Source organism: Sparus aurata, chromosome 20 (assembly GCF_900880675.1).
Source record: "Sparus aurata chromosome 20, fSpaAur1.1, whole genome shotgun sequence".
Taxonomy (NCBI): Eukaryota; Metazoa; Chordata; class Actinopteri; order Spariformes; family Sparidae; genus Sparus; species Sparus aurata.
In genome coordinates this window covers 28174823-28194196 of record NC_044206.1, presented here as the reverse complement: position 1 = coordinate 28194196, position 19374 = coordinate 28174823, and the positions used below count along the sequence as shown (strand labels likewise).

The following is a 19374-nucleotide window of genomic DNA, read 5'->3' as shown; positions in this document are numbered from 1 at the left end:
TTCTAAGTGTTATTAACTAAAGGTCAGGAGTAGTGCTGTGTCTGTGTGGGGGGGCATGCAGACCAGAGGAATCGAACCAGTGACCCTCCAATAACAAGACGCTGGCTCTGAGGTTTAGACACTTGTTATATATATATATATATATGTATATATATGTGTATGTGTATGTATATATGTGTATGTATATATACGTATATATATATATGTGTGTGTATGTATATATATACACGTGTATATATATGTATACATGTATATATACATATATGTATATATACATGTATACATATGTGTATATCTACATATGTATACATGTAGATAAATTCATTTCATCTGTGGAGCTGTTAGCTTACTTGTACTTACTGCTGACCACAGTAAATGTAATATTTATAATCATTAACTATTATTTAATAAATCTGTACTCTGCTCGACACCTCGATGTGATTCATAAAGCTGAAGCAGTCGTCTCAGTGTTAGCATGCTAGCATGAGCTAATCATAAAAAAGCTAAAGCTGACGATGTCATCGGTTCATCCTCCCACAATGCAATGCAGGAGCACTACTGAGCCCACAGACACACATACAACCTTGTGGGCATCAAACCAAAACTAACTGATCTTTTTATAGAAGCAGAGACACAAAGCTTCTTCATTCTGTTTTACTGTAACTGCCTCTGAATGTCATCAGGTGAGACAGGTGAGACAGACTGACCTCATGATGACACTTTATTGATCACTTCAGTTTGTCACACTGACCCTCTGATAGCTTCAGATCTTTAATATAAGAAACGTATTGATCCGTTCACAAACCTTCACTTTATTAAACACATCATTGAAATATAATCACTGTTAAATGTAAATAGATAAGTTCAGAACATTTGGATTGTTCATTAACGACCTGACTGAATATTGACCCGTGTCAAAGTCAGATCCTTCTGATGTCGTCACTTCCGCCTGGACGGCAGCCTCACAGCGAGGCCTTCAGCACGCTGAGCACGCTCAGTGCAGACTCCACGCAGCCGTCGAAGTTTGAGTGGACGAAGGAGTCGCCTCCGCATACAAGCAGCGGGCGATCATGGATGGTCATGTGACCCGGACAGTCGGGCACCGAGGTCAGCACCTGCAGGGGGGACAGAAGGAACCATAAATCAAACACCATCGCTGAGAGCAGTTCAGGGTCACAAAGTCTGTAGGATTTCTCACTGTTCACACACAACCTACGATGGCTCACCTGGGAGTACCTCCACTTCTGACACTTGATGCTAATTGGCTGAGGCAGATCAGGAAGTAGCTTGTGCAGTTCCTGTAAGATGATTGGCTGGACGTCCTCCTTGTCTTTCTCCAGGTGCTCCACGCCGAACGGGACGCTGGTGTGGACGACGAGGGACGGACCTCGACCGGGACCGTCTGGAGGGACACACACAGACATTCAGTCGGTCACGAGCCCTTTTTACTTAGAGTCGCCACATTATCTCTGCAGCGGCGGTTCGCCAATTCTCCATCGATGGTGATTCACACAGAGCGAAGCAGCTCCGCCTTAAAGACGAACCGCTGTGTAATTCACACAGAAAGTCGGCGCTGCTCCGAAAGAGGCGTGACGGTGACGTCATGATGATGACGTCGGTGTGTTTTCAAGGTTTTTCCCAGGTGTTCTCCTGTCAATCTAAACCTGCTGATGGTTTATAATCATATGGATGTTGTTATAATGTGTTGCGATTGAGATCCTGACCCTCCAAACCTCCTGGAAAGTGACAGACTTACATTTTTCACTCTAAATTACAGAATTACATAATCACCATCAGTAAACTGGACGCTGTCTGACTCTGTCACTGCGGGACGGAGGCTGACCGTCACCGTGACAACAGTAACTACAACAACACAACAGTGTAGGAAACAAACCGCGGACAGACGCTGTTTTCGGGCAGAAATGTGACGAAGACTAGATAGAACATAAAGGAGGACTGTATTTAGTTGAGTGAAGCCCTGTGCAGTCAGACTGTCAGACCGACACGCCCTCGATACGCAGCCGGCTTATCCGTTCACACTGGCTCGGTTCGCCAATACTGCGCCTCTGATTCTACCTCCAGGGGCGGATCAGCGCCGCCTCTGAGTCTTTCACACAGAGGAGGAGAGTTAGCGCATTCACTGAACGGGGCTACTGAGTTACACTCTGATATGACATCATAGCAGGGTTAGGGGGTTAGCATGCTAACTTAAGCTGAGGCTGATCTCAGTGTCGTCACATTAAAATGCTGATTTGGTGAAACAGACTGAAGTTTACTTAGCTCTGACGTCCTGTCTATCTGCATTAGAAGGCTAAAGGCTAATTAGCTCGCCTGCTAACTACTAACTGTGACTCAAACAGACTGTAGATGGTAGAAATGATGCAAAGTTAATAGTAAAATTAAAAACTAATTAGCTTCATGCTCATTAAGCTTTGTTTTGAAAAATAAAGCAAAGAGTCAGAGATTGATCTTATCCATGTAGGTAAGACGGGCGGAGGAGGACACAAACAGGTGAGCAGACAGACAGGTGAGCAGACAGACAGGTGAGCAGACAGACAGACCTGCGTTGCGTTTGCGGGAGTCTGCAGCGATGTAGCAGATGGAGCGGTTGTTGGTGACGTATCGAGCCGCCCAGGGGAAACTGAAGACCACGTCTGGAGGGAAGAAGAGAGCGAGGGCAAAACGAGACGAATACACGACCCCGTCTAACTGCTGCTTCTGCTCCACAGACAGCACTGCAGACAGACAGACAGACGGAGAGAGAGAGAGAGAGAGAGAGACAGGTCAAATATCTGTTTAAGACCTTTGCTGATCATCTGATGATCCAGCTGTCCAGAGCCTCCAGCTCTGCAGGAGAGAGTGGGAGCAGAACCAGACCTGCTGGAGGAATAAACACCTGGAGGTTCATCCGGTTCTGATCCGGAGCCGTTCACTGACGGGAGCAGAGCTCAGAGACGACTTTGTAACTCATCTTCACTCTGTTGATCAGCCTGACTGCAGCAGTGACCCGGAGCGGACCTCCAGGTTCTGTTCTGCTGACTGCTGACTGGAGCTGGACGGGAAATGGACTTACTTCATGAACGTTACAGAGAGGAGTCAGAGAACCACCAGAACCAGAAACAGAACCAGAGTCTGTGCTGAGTCCTGAGGTCAGTCAGAGCTTCACCTCAGGTCTCTAACCCTCCTCACTGACTCTCTCCTGAGGCCTGAAGGACGCGGGAGGATTTCTGATGATGTGAGAACTGATGTGAACAAAGGTCCAACTGGTTTTATGTTTTCATATAAAAACTGACAAAGGCGTTTATCACTGAGGATCAGTTTCTTCAGACTGTAAAAACCTTCATGACTCATATCTGACACACACAAACACACACACGCACACACGCACACACACACACTCACACACCAGAAAGGTTCTGCAGCTTTTCAGGTGAATGTGTTCACCAAAGACCTGATCTGAGATCAGATCTGAGACGAGGGATTCATTTACCATCAGAGGAAAGGGTGTTGATCCTGTGTGTGTGTGTGTGTGTGTGTGTGTGTGCTGCAGAAGGAAACATTAATTTTTTCACCTCATCAAAATAAAAGCCCTTGGAACAACTTATTCTGTTCATGTCACTGTTTCAGACAGTTTCTATAATCAATAACCTGAATGATCAATATCTTGAAGTCATTGTGACATCACAGCTGCCACCATGTGGTCAATCTACATCACTACACACTCTACTTTGTACTGCGTGTACTTTGTTGTTGATACTTCTTCCACCAGTCAGGACTCTCAGAGCATGCTGGGTAATCGAGGCGGCATCAGTAACGTGTACTTAAAGTATTCAGAGTAAAAGTACTCGTGCAGCAGTGACACGTCTTCGAGATGTTTAACCTGAATGATAATGTTTTGTTTTTCTGCTGTGTCAGCAACACGTTCTCCAGTAAAGTACTCGATTACTGTCCAGAGGTAGAGTAACAGAGTAAATGTACTCAGTTACTAGCTGTGTGAAACACTCACTGTGTCCCACGTCTCCCTGCAGCTGAAGGATCTGAGGCACCGGCATCGTCAGGACGACGGCGTCAAACATCTCACTGTCTCCCGCCTTCCTCTGGACCTCCCATGATGCACCGCGGCGGTACAGGCCGGTCACATGGCGCTCGAAGAACAAATCAGCTCCTCACAGAGAAAACAAACATCACCGTTAATATTCAACTTTAACTCACTTCATTTTTAAAATGCATTCATTTACTGTTTTATAGTCTACTTTCTGTTCAGGTGACATCACATGCTGATGGATGACATCACATGCTGATGGATGACATCACAGATATAAAATTATAACATGATGTTAATTAACTCAGGCAGCTCTGATTCTGTTATCTGCTGTTTGTTTCCAGTCTCACGATGAAGAAGAGCACCCGAGGTGTTCATCATGTCTGACCACGACTATTTCGACCGATTCAGACAGACAGGTGGACAGACAGACAGGTGGGCGTGTACCTGACTCAGACAGGAAGTGTTTGACCACACTGCTCATGCCGAGTGGCGTCATGTAGTCCGTGCTGCCGTCTCTCTGCCTCAGTCCTTCAACCAGACCGTCGAGAGGCTGCAGGACACCAGCAGCCATCAGCTCAGAGTACACACTGACACACACACACACACACACACACACACAGTAAGACCTTCACAATAAAAGCTCACATGATGAGTGGCTGTTGAAGGAAACGGGTTGTTAGCTTTGTTCAGTCTAATAATAGTTTATGGAGTTTGAATCTGTGCTGATGATGGTTGTGAATCTGAGCTCTGAGGGTCAGACAGGTGAGGGTCAGACAGGTGAGGGTCAGACAGGCGAGGGTCGTACCTGTGGTGTGACTGAGCGTAGGCCGCCGTGGCTGTGATGTACTGAGCTCCAAGATCAGCCGAGTGAGATGAGGAGTCAGGAGGACGACTGGTGGACATCCTGCCCCCTGTCAGGCACACAGACAGGTAAGGTGAGCCTAACTCTAACAGGTAGACTAACCCTACCTGTTAGCCTACCTGTTAGGGTTAGGCTAACTCTAACAGGTAGACTAACCCTACCTGTTAGCCTACCTGTTAGGGTTAGGCTAACTCTAACAGGTAGACTAACCCTACCTGTTAGCCTACCTGTTAGGGTTAGGCTAACTCTAACAGGTAGACTAACCCAGCTGTTAGCCTACCTGTTAGGGTTAGGCTAACTCTAACAGGTAGACTAACCCAGCTGTTAGCCTACCTGTTAGGGTTAGGCTCACCCTACCTACTACAGTAGACGTATCTCAGCAGAATCTCAGAACACACTTTGGTGTTTTAATGACGGAATTTCAGACACATTTTCAGCCAAGTCTTTCTTTCTTTTCAAGCTTTAAACAGATTTGATTTATTAAAGTTCGCTTTTTGAAAATGTTCCAGTCCGAATCGAAGAGGGCAGCCTCCTGACAGATAATGTGCTTCCAGTCAGGTTCTGCTCGGTACCGTTGTTTGAATATAGACGCGAGAATATTAAACTGTCAGATTTCTGAATGAGGATCTGACTGTGACTCACCTGAGCCCTTCGCCTTGTCCCACACCACTATGTGGACTTTGTTCTGAAGCTCTCTCCTCAGCAGACATGCGCACAGGCTGCCTGTCAGGCCCGCTCCGACGATCAGAACCCGGGACATGTTTAGCACGGAACCAGAGTCGGGTCAACACAAGAACGGAACAATAATCCGGGTTTATTTGTTCCAGTCCGACATGTCTCTGGATCAAGAGCAGAAGTCAAACACGCCTCCCGCGTTATGAAACAGCTGATGGCCAACAAGAACTATACCGGGGTCACATCCGGCCGAGCTTTTCAAAATATATGTCACATCGCTTCAGAATAAAATCACAACCGAGTTCCAATAAAGAATAGTGAGTTTATTAAAGGAAAACTTATTTAGTAGCATTCGTGTGTAAATCTTGTTTCAGTGGAAGAAACTCAACTTCACAGTAAAGTTTGTTATTTTCCTTTGATATATTATGCTTTTATTCTGAAGGCCGTCCGTCAGACTCGAGTTTAAATGTCACAGAGAAAAAAAACGTTTCTTGTTATTAACTTGCTTTCTGATCGATCAGAGGACAGTCGATCAGAAAACGTCGTGATTGATCAGCGGAAAACAAACAGCTAAAAACCAGATGTTTTAATGTGACCAATCACAGAGAGCTACTCCCTCTGACGTCACAGCGGGTCTCTTCCGTTTGTTCAATTCAGTCACGTGATCATAGAGCAGTCCGGAGTCAGACGAGCAACAGACAGGTGAGTGATTAATAACGCTATTAATGAATATTGATGATTATTATCGGCAGTGTGTTCACAGGAACTGTTGATGACGCAACGACCGGAAGTTCAAACCGTCTGATTCTACTGAAGCTCGTGCGTGATTTATTAAAGATTCACTGAGAGAAACAGTCAGTGTTGAGTTCACAGCCTGCTGAAAAAACAGAACCAGTCAGGAAACAGAACCAGTCAGGATACAGGCAGGAAACAGAACCAGTCAGGAAACAGAACCAGTCAGGATACAGGCAGGAAACAGAACCAGTCAGGAAACAGAACCAGTCAGGAAACAGAACCAGTCAGGATACAGGCAGGAAACAGAACCAGTCAGGAAACAGAACCAGTCAGGAAACAGGCAGGAAACAGAACCAGTCAGGAAACAGAACCAGTCAGAAAGCTGCTGTCTGGCTCAAAGGGCATTAAAACAGGCAGCAGACAGTCAGAGGAACAGAAACACACACATCTGTTTGTTTGGTCAGTGAACGCACTCACCACCACACATCCCGTCAGAGTACAATGTGTACTTCAGATTACTTCAGAGTACATGTTGTACTTCAGAGTACAATGTGTACTTCAGAGTACTTCAGAGTACAGTGTGTACTTCAGAGTACTTCAGAGTACAGTGTGTACTTCAGAGTACTTCAGAGTATACGTTGTGCTACTACGGCAACAGTTCAGTCACAAGTATTAAAAGTCAGGAAGAAGTCTGAATGAACTTTAACACAGAAGAAGAAGAAGTGATCATGATGTCATCAGTCAACTGATATCAGCTGATCAAAGTCCTCCACACACACACACACACACACACCCAAACACACACACACCCAAACACACACACACACAGTGCTGACCTGTATAATTTTCCTTTGAGCCTCTGAAAGTTGATTTGATCCTGATCTTATCGTGTGTGTGTGTGTGTGTGTGTGTCAGACAGGATGTTGTGTGTTGTGGTGTGTGTGTTGATGCTCTGCACTGTGAATGGTAGCAGGTCGTCTGTCTCCAATCTGCACCAACACCCACATAGACTGCAAGAGAGGCTGGACCCTGAAGTACACATGAACATCGTGAGTACACACAGTACACACAGTACACAGTGATTCTTGTTAGTTTCATTATGATGATGTTTGTGTGTGTGTGTATGTGTGTGTGTGCAGTCAGAGATCATCAGACACTGGGGTTACCCTGCAGAGGAACATGAGGTGGTGACGGAGGACGGATACATTCTGACTGTCAACAGGATCCCACAGGGACTGAAGCACACTACAGGTCGCGCGCACACACACACACACACACACACACACACACACACACACACAAAACAGTCTTTGAATACTCTGTTACAAGTTCAGTACTTGAGTCGTGTATTTAGTAACTTTTTCACTCCCGGAGACAGATTAATTACATTTTTGTTTAAAATTTTATATACTATTTAAATCCCAAATTGGGAAATTCTTTTTTCCACTCACACTACACACAGGTGCGCACACACAAACAGGCAGTGTAGAGGAGATGAGTGAAGGGGCTGCCACACATGCCACGACGAGCAGTGTGAGGGGTCGGTGCGTTGCTCAAGGGCACCTCAGCAATGCCCAGGATGGGAACCAACATTCTCCAGCTGCCAGTGCAGCCTTTCCCCCAGTATTTTCTGAGAGTGTGGCGTGGGGGGGGGGGTCCAGTTTGGGTCATCATACTGTAATATTTATACTTACTAGTGCAGTGCCTGTAGGAAGCATGTATTCCTGTAGAAAAGTGGGAGGTTAAGTAGCTTTTTCATGGATGGCCAAATGAGGCTGTTTGAAGGTGGGACGTCAGGGATATAACTGGCTGTTTTTGATTATATGTCACCTTAAAAACTATTTACCTTGCCTCACTTGGTGTAATTATTTTCAGCACAACCTCACATGTGTGACTGTACAGTTATTTTTTCATTTTAAGGTACTATATTAACAGTATGGACCTAAAATCACAAAATAACATAAAATCAGAGTAGAAAAAGTTAGTTTTTTTACTGTGAAAACCACAAATATGTTTAATGGACCAATTGCATTAGTTATAATGCAAATATAAATTGTTGTTTGCTAAATTGGTGCATAAGTTTTTGAAATTTACAAAGCTATGTGTAACTATTTACATTTAAATGCCTCAGGCTCAGGGCTCAGCTCATTCCTGCCTGTTCCACATTCAGCTGTCTCCTCCTTGGTTTGCCTCACAACACGACTCCACTACTCACTAAACACACCACACCAAATACTACATAACACACTAACTATACACTCCAAACACGCTATATGTCCCAAATCTCTCAACTCTCAAAACTCGCTATATCTGTCGCCGTCTCCAACACATCACTGCTGCTGTCAATCATCTGCCGATGTCCCTCCCACATCTTCCTGTTCCTCAACAACCAATATCTCCTCAGACCCGAACAGACTTGGACTTGTTTAATCTCATTAATCCACAACAGTCAGTTTAGATGCACAGAACGGAACCGAACCGCCGGCAAAATCCCGGTCCAGCTCGCGCCGCTGCAGGTATAAATCCACTTGTTTTTTAAAGGTATGTCGTGGGCTTGATCTCTGCAGTGATTGGCTCTGGTGCGCACTTGGCCACGGTGTGCAGTGATTGGCTCTGGTGCCCACGTGACTGTGGTGGCTCCGGTGGACAATGCTTGCAGAATTTGTAAAGCATTTATGAAATAATTTATTCACGCTATCATTGCAGTCCAAGCAAATGCTTATTACACACCACTGAACCACGCAGCAGCCATGTTGAAAGTCTCAGGTCAGTCTGATCCTGATCCGCAGAGATATTTGAGGAACACACACACACACACACACACACACACACACACACACACAGACAGAGATTCCTTGTATTATAGATAGATGTCATAGGCTACTTAGGGAATTTCTTTTTTTTTCTCTGGTTATAATGCTCTCACACAGCCACCATGAACTCTAATATTGTAAAGAAATGCTCGGGTCGGATGCCTGGAGAGGCGGGTCAGGTTTTACGAGTCATTATTAGCGACACAAATGATCAGCATTTATATTTCATATGCGCTCATTCATGTGTGCTTGCACCCTCCCAGAACTCATTCCCTCTACGCTGTCTTACTTTCACTTTTAAAAATTGCGTCCGTCCAATTTTCCTTCGGGCGTCGGTATCAATTTATACCCTCCGTTTGGGTACGGAATGTAATTTGTGCTACTGTCGGAAAACTGGTCGGATGCGGTGACTCCGCTCTAAGTGACCATTTTAATCCTCTAGCTAATTATCAAGCGAAATATCCAACATGCTAGTTAACGTCAAAGACTGCGGTGGAAGACGACGGTAAAATATTTCCTTTCTCTAACACTGGATTTATTTATGCCTGAATTTTGAAGGTGTGGCGGCTCTTATTTTTCCCGTGGCGGTGCGCCACAGTCAATTACATGTAGAGGAAACCCTGCAGTTCACATTGTTCTGTTTTTTTGGGTCCGAGTGGGACTTGAACTGGCGACCTTGGAGTCCCTATGGACTGAGCTATTATAGGCAGATCATAGTTTGGTCATGTGACAGGAAGTGGTCTCCTGTGCTGTGCAGGTCCGCGGCCGGCCGTGCTGCTCCAACATGGCCTCCTGGCTGCCGGCAGTAACTGGATCACCAACCTGCCAAACTCCAGTCTGGGCTACACGCTGGCTGACAGCGGCTACGACGTGTGGCTGGCAAACAGCCGAGGAAACACCTGGTCCAGGAAACACCGCACACTCACACCTGACCAGGACGACTTCTGGAGATTCAGGTACACACACCTGTCTGACACCACACACCTGTCTGACACCACACACCTGTCTGACACCACACACACCTGTCTGACACCACACACCTGTCTGACACCACACACACCTGTCTGACACCACACACCTGTCTGACACCACACACCTGTCTGACACCACACACCTGTCTGACACCACACACACCTGTCTGACACCACACACCTGTCTGACACCACACACCTGTCTGACACCACACACCTGTCTGACACCACACACCTGTCTGACACCACACACCTGTCTGACACCACACACCTGTCTGACACCACACACCTGTCTGACACCACACACCTGTCTGACACCACACACACCTGTCTGACACCACACACCTGTCTGACACCACACACCTGTCTGACACCACACACCTGTCTGACACACACACACCTGTCTGACACCACACACCTGTCTGACACCACACACACCTGTCTGACACCACACACCTGTCTGACACCACACACACCTGTCTGACACCACACACCTGTCTGACACCACACACCTGTCTGACACCACACACCTGTCTGACACCACACACACCTGTCTGACACCACACACCTGTCTGACACCACACACACCTGTCTGACACCACACACCTGTCTGACACCACACACACCTGTCTGACACCACACACACCTGTCTGACACCACACACCTGTCTGACACCACACACACCTGTCTGACACCACACACCTGTCTGACACCACACACCTGTCTGACACCACACACACCTGTCTGACACCACACCTGTCTGACACCAAACACCTGTCTGACACCACACACCTGTCTGTGTGCAGTCATGATGAGCTGGCCTTGAAGGATCTTCCGGCAGTTGTAGACTACATCCTCAAAGTGACGGGTCAGGAACAGATCTACTACATCGGACACTCTCAAGGAACCACGATAGGTAACACAGCAGATGAAACTTGATGACATGACACCTGAGAGATTAAGGCAGGCATGTCCAAACTATTCCACAAAGGGCCGGTGTGGCTGCAGCACACCAGACCTGACTCATTCAATCAACTGATCTCAATCTTCATAAAGTTGATTTTTCAAACTGTTTGCTCTTGGCTGGTTGCCGACCCTTTGTGGAATAGTTTGGACATGCCTGGATTAAGGTGTCTGATTATTCTGTGTGACTCTGTCTCCTATTTCCCAGCATTCATAGCGTTCTCCACGCTTCCTGAGCTGGCCAGTAAGATCAAGCTGTTCATTGGTTTGGCTCCTGTAGCCACTGTATCATTCACCTCCAGTCCCATGACCAAACTGTCTGTGCTGCCCGACGACCTCATCTGGGTAAGAGACCGATCACCTGTTAGCCAGCTGCTATCACCTGTTAGCCAGCTGCTATCACCTGTTAGCCAGCTGCTATCACCTGTTAGCCAGCTGTCTCGAGGGCACACACTCCATGGCACCTAGCTGGACAAACTGCCAGAATTAAAGTCTGATTCTGTGGGAAACACTGAATTATGACGTATTGACGATGTGATTGGTTGTCTCAAGGACGTGTTTGGTAGGCGGGACTTCCTGCCTCAGAGCTACATGATCGAGTGGTTTGCAGAACACGTGTGTGGGAAGAAGCTGCTCAGTGAGCTGTGTGGAAACGTCTTCTTCATCCTCTGTGGCTTCGACGAGAAAAACCTCAATGTGGTTCGTTAAAAACGCACCTGGACAGCTGCTTTAATCCTGTTAATCAATAACATATCAGGTGGGTTTCGATGAGATATTATTCATGTGTCTCTAAGATTCTTCATGCTTGGTATGTTTCCAGACTCGGACTCCAGTCTACACCACCCACTGTCCTGCTGGGACCTCCGTCCAGAACATGGTGCACTGGGCCCAGGTAACACACACACACACACACACACACACACACACACACACCAGACTTCATGTTTTGACTTTATAAACTAGTTTACAGTCATCAACATTTTGTAGATGAATTGACGATTTTTTGTGAGGATGCTCGTAACTGACATGACATCACAACTCCCTGACCCCGCCCCCTAAACTGCGCTGACCTTGCTGTCACTGTTGTTGTTGTTGTTGTTGTCTTCAGGCGGTCCATGGAGGCAAGCTGATGGCGTTTGACTTTGGAGCTGCAGGAAACATGAAACACTACAACCAGGTGAGTGAAACTGCATCCGTCCTTTGTAACTGAGGTGTGTGAAGGAAACACTGACAGATGGCTTTGTTCACTTCCTGTCTGTCTGTCCTCCGTGTGTCCATCCTCAGACCACTCCCCCTCAGTACAATGTCCAGGATGTGAAGGTTCCCACCGCTCTGTTCTCAGGGGGACAAGATACGCTGGCGGACCCCAAAGACGTGGCTGTCCTTCTCACTCAGGTGAGCCCTCTGATGGAGCCAGGTGACAGCAGCACCTAGTGGCATGACTCAGCCCTGAGTACGGTCTGCAGGCTCCACTTAGCCCTCGGTACGGTCTGCAGGCTCCACTCAGCCCTGAGTACGGTCTGCAGGCTCCACTCAGCCCTCGGTACGGTCTGCAGGCTCCACTCAGCCCTCGGTAAGGTCTGCAGGCTTCCACTCAGCCCTCGGTACAGTCTGCAGGCTCCACTCAGCCCTCGGTAAGGTCTGCAGGCTCCACTCAGCCCTCGGTACGGTCTGCAGGCTCCACTCAGCCCTCGGTAAGGTCTGCAGGCTCCCACTCAGCCCTCGGTAAGGTCTGCAGGCTCCCACTCAGCCCTCGGTACGGTCTGCAGGCTCCCACTCAGCCCTGTCTGCAGGCTCCCACTCAGCCCTCGGTACGGTCTGTAGGCTCCCACTCAGCCCTGTCTGCAGGCTCCCACTTAGCCCTCGGTAAGGTCTGCAGGCTCCGACTCAGCCCTCGGTAAGGTCTGCAGGCTCCACTCAGCCCTCGGTACGGTCTGCAGGCTCCACTCAGCCCTCGGTACGGTCTGCAGGCTCCACTCAGCCCTCGGTACGGTCTGCAGGCTTCCACTCAGCCCTGTCTGCAGGCTCCCACTCAGTCCTGTCTGCAGGCTCCCACTCAGCCCTCGGTAAGGTCTGCAGGCTTCCACTCACCCCTGTCTGCAGGCTCCCACTCAGCCCTCGGTACGGTCTGCAGGCTCCACTCAGCCCTCGGTACGGTCTGCAGGCTCCACTCAGCCCTCGGTACGGTCTGCAGGCTCCACTCAGCCCTCGGTAAGGTCTGCAGGCTCCCACTCAGCCCTCGGTACGGTCTGCAGGCTCCACTCAGCCCTCGGTACGGTCTGCAGGCTCCCACTCAGCCCTCGGTACGGTCTGCAGGCTCCCACTCAGCCCTGTCTGCAGGCTTCCACTCAGCCCTCGGTACGGTCTGCAGGCTCCACTCAGCCCTCGGTACGGTCTGCAGGCTCCACTCAGCCCTCGGTAAGGTCTGCAGGCTTCCACTCAGCCCTGTCTGCAGGCTCCCACTCAGCCCTCGGTACGGTCTACAGGCTCCCACTCAGCCCTCAGTAAGGTCTGCAGGCTTCCACTCAGCCCTCGGTAAGGTCTGCAGGCTCCACTCAGCCCTCGGTACGGTCTGCAGGCTCCACTCAGCCCTCGGTACGGTCTGCAGGCTCCACTCAGCCCTCGGTAAGGTGGGCAGGCTCCACTCAGCCCTCGGTAAGGTCTGCAGGCTCCCACTCAGCCCTCGGTAAGGTCTGCAGGCTCCACTCAGCCCTCGGTAAGGTCTGCAGGCTTCCACTCAGCCCTGTCTGCAGGCTCCCACTCAGCCCTCGGTACGGTCTACAGGCTCCCACTCAGCCCTCGGTAAGGTCTGCAGGCTTCCACTCAGCCCTCGGTAAGGTCTGCAGGCTCCACTCAGCCCTCGGTACGGTCTGCAGGCTCCACTCAGCCCTCGGTACGGTCTGCAGGCTTCCACTCAGCCCTGTCTGCAGGCTCCCACTCAGTCCTGTCTGCAGGCTCCCACTCAGCCCTCGGTAAGGTCTGCAGGCTTCCACTCACCCCTGTCTGCAGGCTCCCACTCAGCCCTCGGTACGGTCTGCAGGCTCCACTCAGCCCTCGGTACGGTCTGCAGGCTCCACTCAGCCCTCGGTAAGGTCTGCAGGCTCCCACTCAGCCCTCGGTACGGTCTGCAGGCTCCACTCAGCCCTCGGTACGGTCTGCAGGCTCCCACTCAGCCCTCGGTACGGTCTGCAGGCTCCCACTCAGCCCTGTCTGCAGGCTTCCACTCAGCCCTCGGTACGGTCTGCAGGCTCCACTCAGCCCTCGGTACGGTCTGCAGGCTCCACTCAGCCCTCGGTAAGGTCTGCAGGCTCCCACTCAGCCCTGTCTGCAGGCTCCCACTCAGCCCTCGGTACGGTCTACAGGCTCCCACTCAGCCCTCGGTAAGGTCTGCAGGCTTCCACTCAGCCCTCGGTAAGGTCTGCAGGCTCCACTCAGCCCTCGGTACGGTCTGCAGGCTCCACTCAGCCCTCGGTACGGTCTGCAGGCTCCACTCAGCCCTCGGTAAGGTGGGCAGGCTCCACTCAGCCCTCGGTAAGGTCTGCAGGCTCCCACTCAGCCCTCGGTAAGGTCTGCAGGCTCCACTCAGCCCTCAGTAAGGTCTGCAGGCTCCCACTCAGCCCTCGGTACGGTCTGCAGGCTCCCACTCAGCCCTGTCTGCAGGCTTCCACTCAGCCCTCGGTACGGTCTGCAGGCTCCACTGAGCCCTCGGTACGGTCTGCAGGCTCCACTCAGCCCTCGGTACGGTCTGCAGGCTCCCACTCAGCCCTCGGTACGGTCTGCAGGCTCCCACTCAGCCCTCGGTACGGTCTGCAGGCTCCACTCAGCCCTCGGTACGGTCTGCAGGCTCCACTCAGCCCTCGGTACGGTCTGCAGGCTCCCACTCAGCCCTCGGTACGGTCTGCAGGCTCCCACTCAGCCCTGTCTGCAGGCTTCCACTCAGCCCTCGGTACGGTCTGCAGGCTCCACTCAGCCCTGTCTGCAGGCTTCCACTCAGCCCTCGGTACGGTCTGCAGGCTCCACTCAGCCCTCGGTACGGTCTGCAGGCTCCACTCAGCCCTCGGTACGGTCTGCAGGCTCCACTCAGTGCTCGGTACGGTCTGCAGGCTCCACTCAGCCCTCGGTAAGGTCTGCAGGCTCCACTCAGCCCTCGGTACGGTCTGCAGGCTCCACTCAGCCCTCGGTAAGGTCTGCAGGCTTCCACTCAGCCCTCGGTAAGGTGTGCAGGCTCCACTCAGCCCTCGGTACGGTCTGCAGGCTCCCACTCAGCCCTGTCTGCAGGCTCCCACTCAGCCCTCGGTAAGGTGTGCAGGCTCCACTCAGCCCTCGGTACGGTCTGCAGGCTCCCACTCAGCCCTGTCTGCAGGCTCCCACTCAGCCCTCGGTAAGGTGTGCAGGCTCCACTCAGCCCTCGGTACGGTCTGCAGGCTCCACTCAGCCCTCGGTACGGTCTGCAGGCTCCCACTCAGCCCTCGGTACGGTCTGCAGGCTCCACTCAGCCCTCGGTACGGTCTGCAGGCTCCACTCAGCCCTCGGTAAGGTCTGCAGGCTCCCACTCAGCCCTGTCTGCAGGCTTCCACTCAGCCCTCGGTACGGTCTGCAGGCTCCACTCAGCCCTCGGTACGGTCTGCAGGCTCCACTCAGTGCTCGGTACGGTCTGCAGGCTCCACTCAGCCCTCGGTACGGTCTGCAGACTCCCACTCAGCCCTCGGTAAGGTCTGCAGGCTCCACTCAGCCCTCGGTAAGGTCTGCAGGCTCCACTCAGCCCTCGGTACGGTCTGCAGGCTCCACTCAGTGCTCGGTACGGTCTGCAGGCTCCACTCAGCCCTCGGTAAGGTCTGCAGGCTCCACTCAGCCCTCGGTACGGTCTGCAGGCTCCACTCAGCCCTCGGTAAGGTGGGCAGGCTCCACTCAGCCCTCGGTACGGTCTGCAGGCTCCACTCAGCCCTCGGTAAGGTGGGCAGGCTCCACTCAGCCCTCGGTACGGTCTGCAGGCTCCCACTCAGCCCTCGGTAAGGTCTGCAGGCTCCACTCAGCCCTCGGTAAGGTCTGCAGGCTTCCACTCAGCCCTCGGTAAGGTGTGCAGGCTCCACTCAGCCCTCGGTACGGTCTGCAGGCTCCCACTCAGCCCTCGGTAAGGTGTGCAGGCTCCCACTCAGCCCTCGGTACGGTCTGCAGGCTCCACTCAGCCCTCGGTACGGTCTGCAGGCTCCCACTCAGCCCTCGGTACGGTCTGCAGGCTCCCACTCAGCCCTGTCTGCAGGCTTCCACTCAGCCCTCGGTACGGTCTGCAGGCTCCACTCAGCCCTGTCTGCAGGCTTCCACTCAGCCCTCGGTACGGTCTGCAGGCTCCACTCAGCCCTCGGTACGGTCTGCAGGCTCCACTCAGCCCTCGGTACGGTCTGCAGGCTCCACTCAGTGCTCGGTACGGTCTGCAGGCTCCACTCAGCCCTCGGTACGGTCTGCAGGCTCCACTCAGCCCTCGGTAAGGTCTGCAGGCTCCACTCAGCCCTCGGTACGGTCTGCAGGCTCCACTCAGCGCTCGGTACGGTCTGCAGGCTCCACTCAGCCCTCGGTAAGGTCTGCAGGCTCCACTCAGCCCTAGGTACGGTCTGCAGGCTCCACTCAGCCCTCGGTACGGTCTGCAGGCTCCACTCAGCCCTCGGTAAGGTCTGCAGGCTCCACTCAGCCCTCGGTACGGTCTGCAGGCTCCACTCAGTGCTCGGTACGGTCTGCAGGCTCCACTCAGCCCTCGGTACGGTCTGCAGGCTCCACTCAGCCCTCGGTAAGGTCTGCAGGCTCCCACTCAGCCCTGTCTGCAGGCTCCACTCAGCCCTCGGTACGGTCTGCAGGCTCCCACTCAGCCCTCGGTACGGTCTGCAGGCTCCCACTCAGCCCTAGGTAAGGTCTGCAGGCTCCACTCAGCCCTCGGTACGGTCTGCAGGCTCCACTCAGCCCTCGGTACGGTCTGCAGGCTCCACTCAGCCCTCGGTAAGGTGGGCAGGCTCCACTCAGCCCTCGGTACGGTCTGCAGGCTCCACTCAGCCCTCGGTACGGTCTGCAGGCTCCACTCAGCCCTCGGTACGGTCTGCAGGCTCCACTCAGTGCTCGGTACGGTCTGCAGGCTCCACTCAGCCCTCGGTACGGTCTGCAGGCTCCACTCAGCCCTCGGTAAGGTCTGCAGGCTCCACTCAGCCCTCGGTACGGTCTGCAGGCTCCACTCAGCCCTCGGTAAGGTCTGCAGGCTCCACTCAGCCCTCGGTACGGTCTGCAGGCTCCCACTCAGCCCTCGGTACGGTCTGCAGGCTCCCACTCAGCCCTAGGTAAGGTCTGCAGGCTCCCACTCAGCCCTCGGTACGGTCTGCCGGCTCCACTCAGCCCTCGGTACAGATTAACTAGTGGAGATGAAATAGACTTATTTTTCTTTACCACTTCCTGGTGTGAGACTTCAAAAATGTAGCCAACTGAAATAAAATATGGAAACCGTTTATAATATTTTAGACTCAGTGTCTCACACGGTGACGTCTGCCCGTCTGTCTCCCCTTCACCTGTCTTTCTGTCTGTCTGTCTGTCTGCAGGTGACTGACCTGGTCTTCCATCAGCACATTGAGCACTGGGACCATCTGGATTTTATCTGGGGTCTGGATGCTCCTGAGGTGATGTTCCCCTCCATCCTGAAGCTGCTGCAGGAACACCACTGACCGTGTGTGTGTGTGTGCGTAAACATCCACCATTCTGAAACAGTTTTTTAAACTTTTTACCTGTTTTATTTTTCACTGATTTCAGCCTCATGTTTGTTTTTATTCAAACATTATTTCTTCAGCTTGTACTTGAACTCCTTATTGTGAAAAGCCTCCAGCAACACCTGGTGGATGATAAAGGAACTGCGCCTGACACACATCAGCCCCGAGGCTGCTTATTGGTCAGGAGTTGTTTGAGCAACATTAGCAGCGTGGCTAAAGAACACTCATGCTAATGTTAGCATCCCAGCACAGCTAATGTTAACTTTAGTATGTTAACATGGTCACATTAGCATCACCAACCTTGGTTACATTTTTAAATAAATACATTTTTTTGGTATGAATCCTCAAGTTAAAGAGCTGTCAGTCAGTCTAAGAGCAGCTGCAGCCAATCATGTGGCTTGAATTGCTGTGGGCGGAGTTAAAATAACTTTAATCTGCAAACTATTTGAATCTGACACTGTTTCTGTTAAAATTAACCTTGTGTTTAATCAAAATCAATGAAACAAACACTAAAGTGTTTTTATTAATAATCACATTTATTTTGTGCTGAAATACAGAAAAGTTTAATTTGAAATGTTTCAGATGATTCGTGTCATTGCTTCAATTATCTAGAGACTAAACAAACATACAACCTGTTTTCTTTTTGTTTCTGTTACACTCGTAGCTGTTCAACATGTTTCATGTATTTCTTGCATTTTTATGGTTAAATGCTGTAATTGTGAACTATTTTAGATGTAAAATGAATGAGTTGAATAAAAAAATTGTGTAACATGAAGACGTGTTTACAGACAAACTCTTCTCACATCATCTCTATCCTGTCAACTTTGGTTGAAGTGAGTGAAAATACAGTTTGTAAGACATTTCATCCTGTTTGTTTGATATTTCTTTTTGTTCTACAATGCAGCAGTGAAATTGTATTTTAAACCAGATTTAGTTAAAAGGAGGTCTTTCAGGGAAATTCTAAATAAAATCCACTGAAGTCTAAAATATCTCAGCTAATAAAGACCTGTGAACATCTGTAGCTCTGTAAACAAGTTTGATTTCTGTCTAACCCTGTACATACAAAGAAGTAGGGTTAGTAAGTACAGTAAGTAATATTCATACAGTTTATAATGAGGGGGAAATATGTGATGATGCTAAGCTAACTGATATTTACTCATTTAGTACAGTGTTTTAATTTAGTCAAAGGTTGATTTAAATCTTCATGCATGACAACTGTTCTCCATATTAGCACTTTAAATCTAAACAGGTCACATGTTAGCATGCGAACATTTGTTTGGTCAGTTAGCTACACAACAGTTCCACCTGCAGTTAGTGGCTGTACATTTTCAGATAACTGATCAACAGCCTGTTTTAATATAGTGATGATGAAACAAAACTGAAGCATGAAGCTAAGTTCGTAGTTATGAGCTTCTGCTGCAGAAGACTTTGAACTTTCCAGAGTTTTTTTTAGGGAAATTTAGAACAGACAAAATAACAAAGTAAAAATTTGTTTAAAGGTGCAATTTGTAAGAATTTTTGTTGAAAATATTTAAAATCAACTAAAATTAATAGATGTGGGTTATGGTTT

The 19374-nt window shown here is 50.3% G+C and overlaps 2 protein-coding genes across 4 annotated transcripts; one reads left to right on the top strand and one right to left on the bottom strand.

Moving 5' to 3' along the window:
- Nucleotides 1-791: 791 nt before the first annotated feature.
- On the bottom strand, nucleotides 792-5831 carry rnls (renalase, FAD-dependent amine oxidase). 2 transcript variants are annotated; one of them, XM_030400793.1, is made up of 7 exons: nucleotides 5550-5831; nucleotides 4851-4956; nucleotides 4490-4632; nucleotides 4007-4165; nucleotides 2562-2735; nucleotides 1227-1402; nucleotides 792-1115 (listed from the first exon to the last, which is right to left on the bottom strand). In XM_030400793.1, exons 1-7 carry the CDS (start codon nucleotides 5665-5667, stop codon nucleotides 963-965), a joined length of 1029 nt encoding a protein of 342 aa, XP_030256653.1. In that variant the 5' UTR covers nucleotides 5668-5831; the 3' UTR covers nucleotides 792-962. The 2 variants fall into 2 exon arrangements, with proteins under 2 accessions (XP_030256653.1, XP_030256655.1); XM_030400795.1 differs by having other exon boundaries at nucleotides 4007-4162.
- A 361-nt stretch (nucleotides 5832-6192) lies between these two features.
- Nucleotides 6193-18821, top strand: lipf (lipase, gastric). Of its 2 annotated transcripts, none has more exons than XM_030400791.1 (11): nucleotides 6193-6284; nucleotides 7237-7366; nucleotides 7457-7568; nucleotides 9888-10086; nucleotides 10908-11017; nucleotides 11273-11409; nucleotides 11617-11763; nucleotides 11885-11956; nucleotides 12173-12241; nucleotides 12349-12459; nucleotides 17640-18821. In XM_030400791.1, exons 2-11 carry the CDS (start codon nucleotides 7238-7240, stop codon nucleotides 17760-17762), a joined length of 1209 nt encoding a protein of 402 aa, XP_030256651.1. In that variant the 5' UTR covers nucleotides 6193-6284; nucleotide 7237; the 3' UTR covers nucleotides 17763-18821. The 2 variants fall into 2 exon arrangements, with proteins under 2 accessions (XP_030256651.1, XP_030256650.1); XM_030400790.1 differs by having other exon boundaries at nucleotides 6202-6284; nucleotides 7233-7366.
- The last annotated feature ends 553 nt before the right edge of the window (nucleotides 18822-19374 follow it).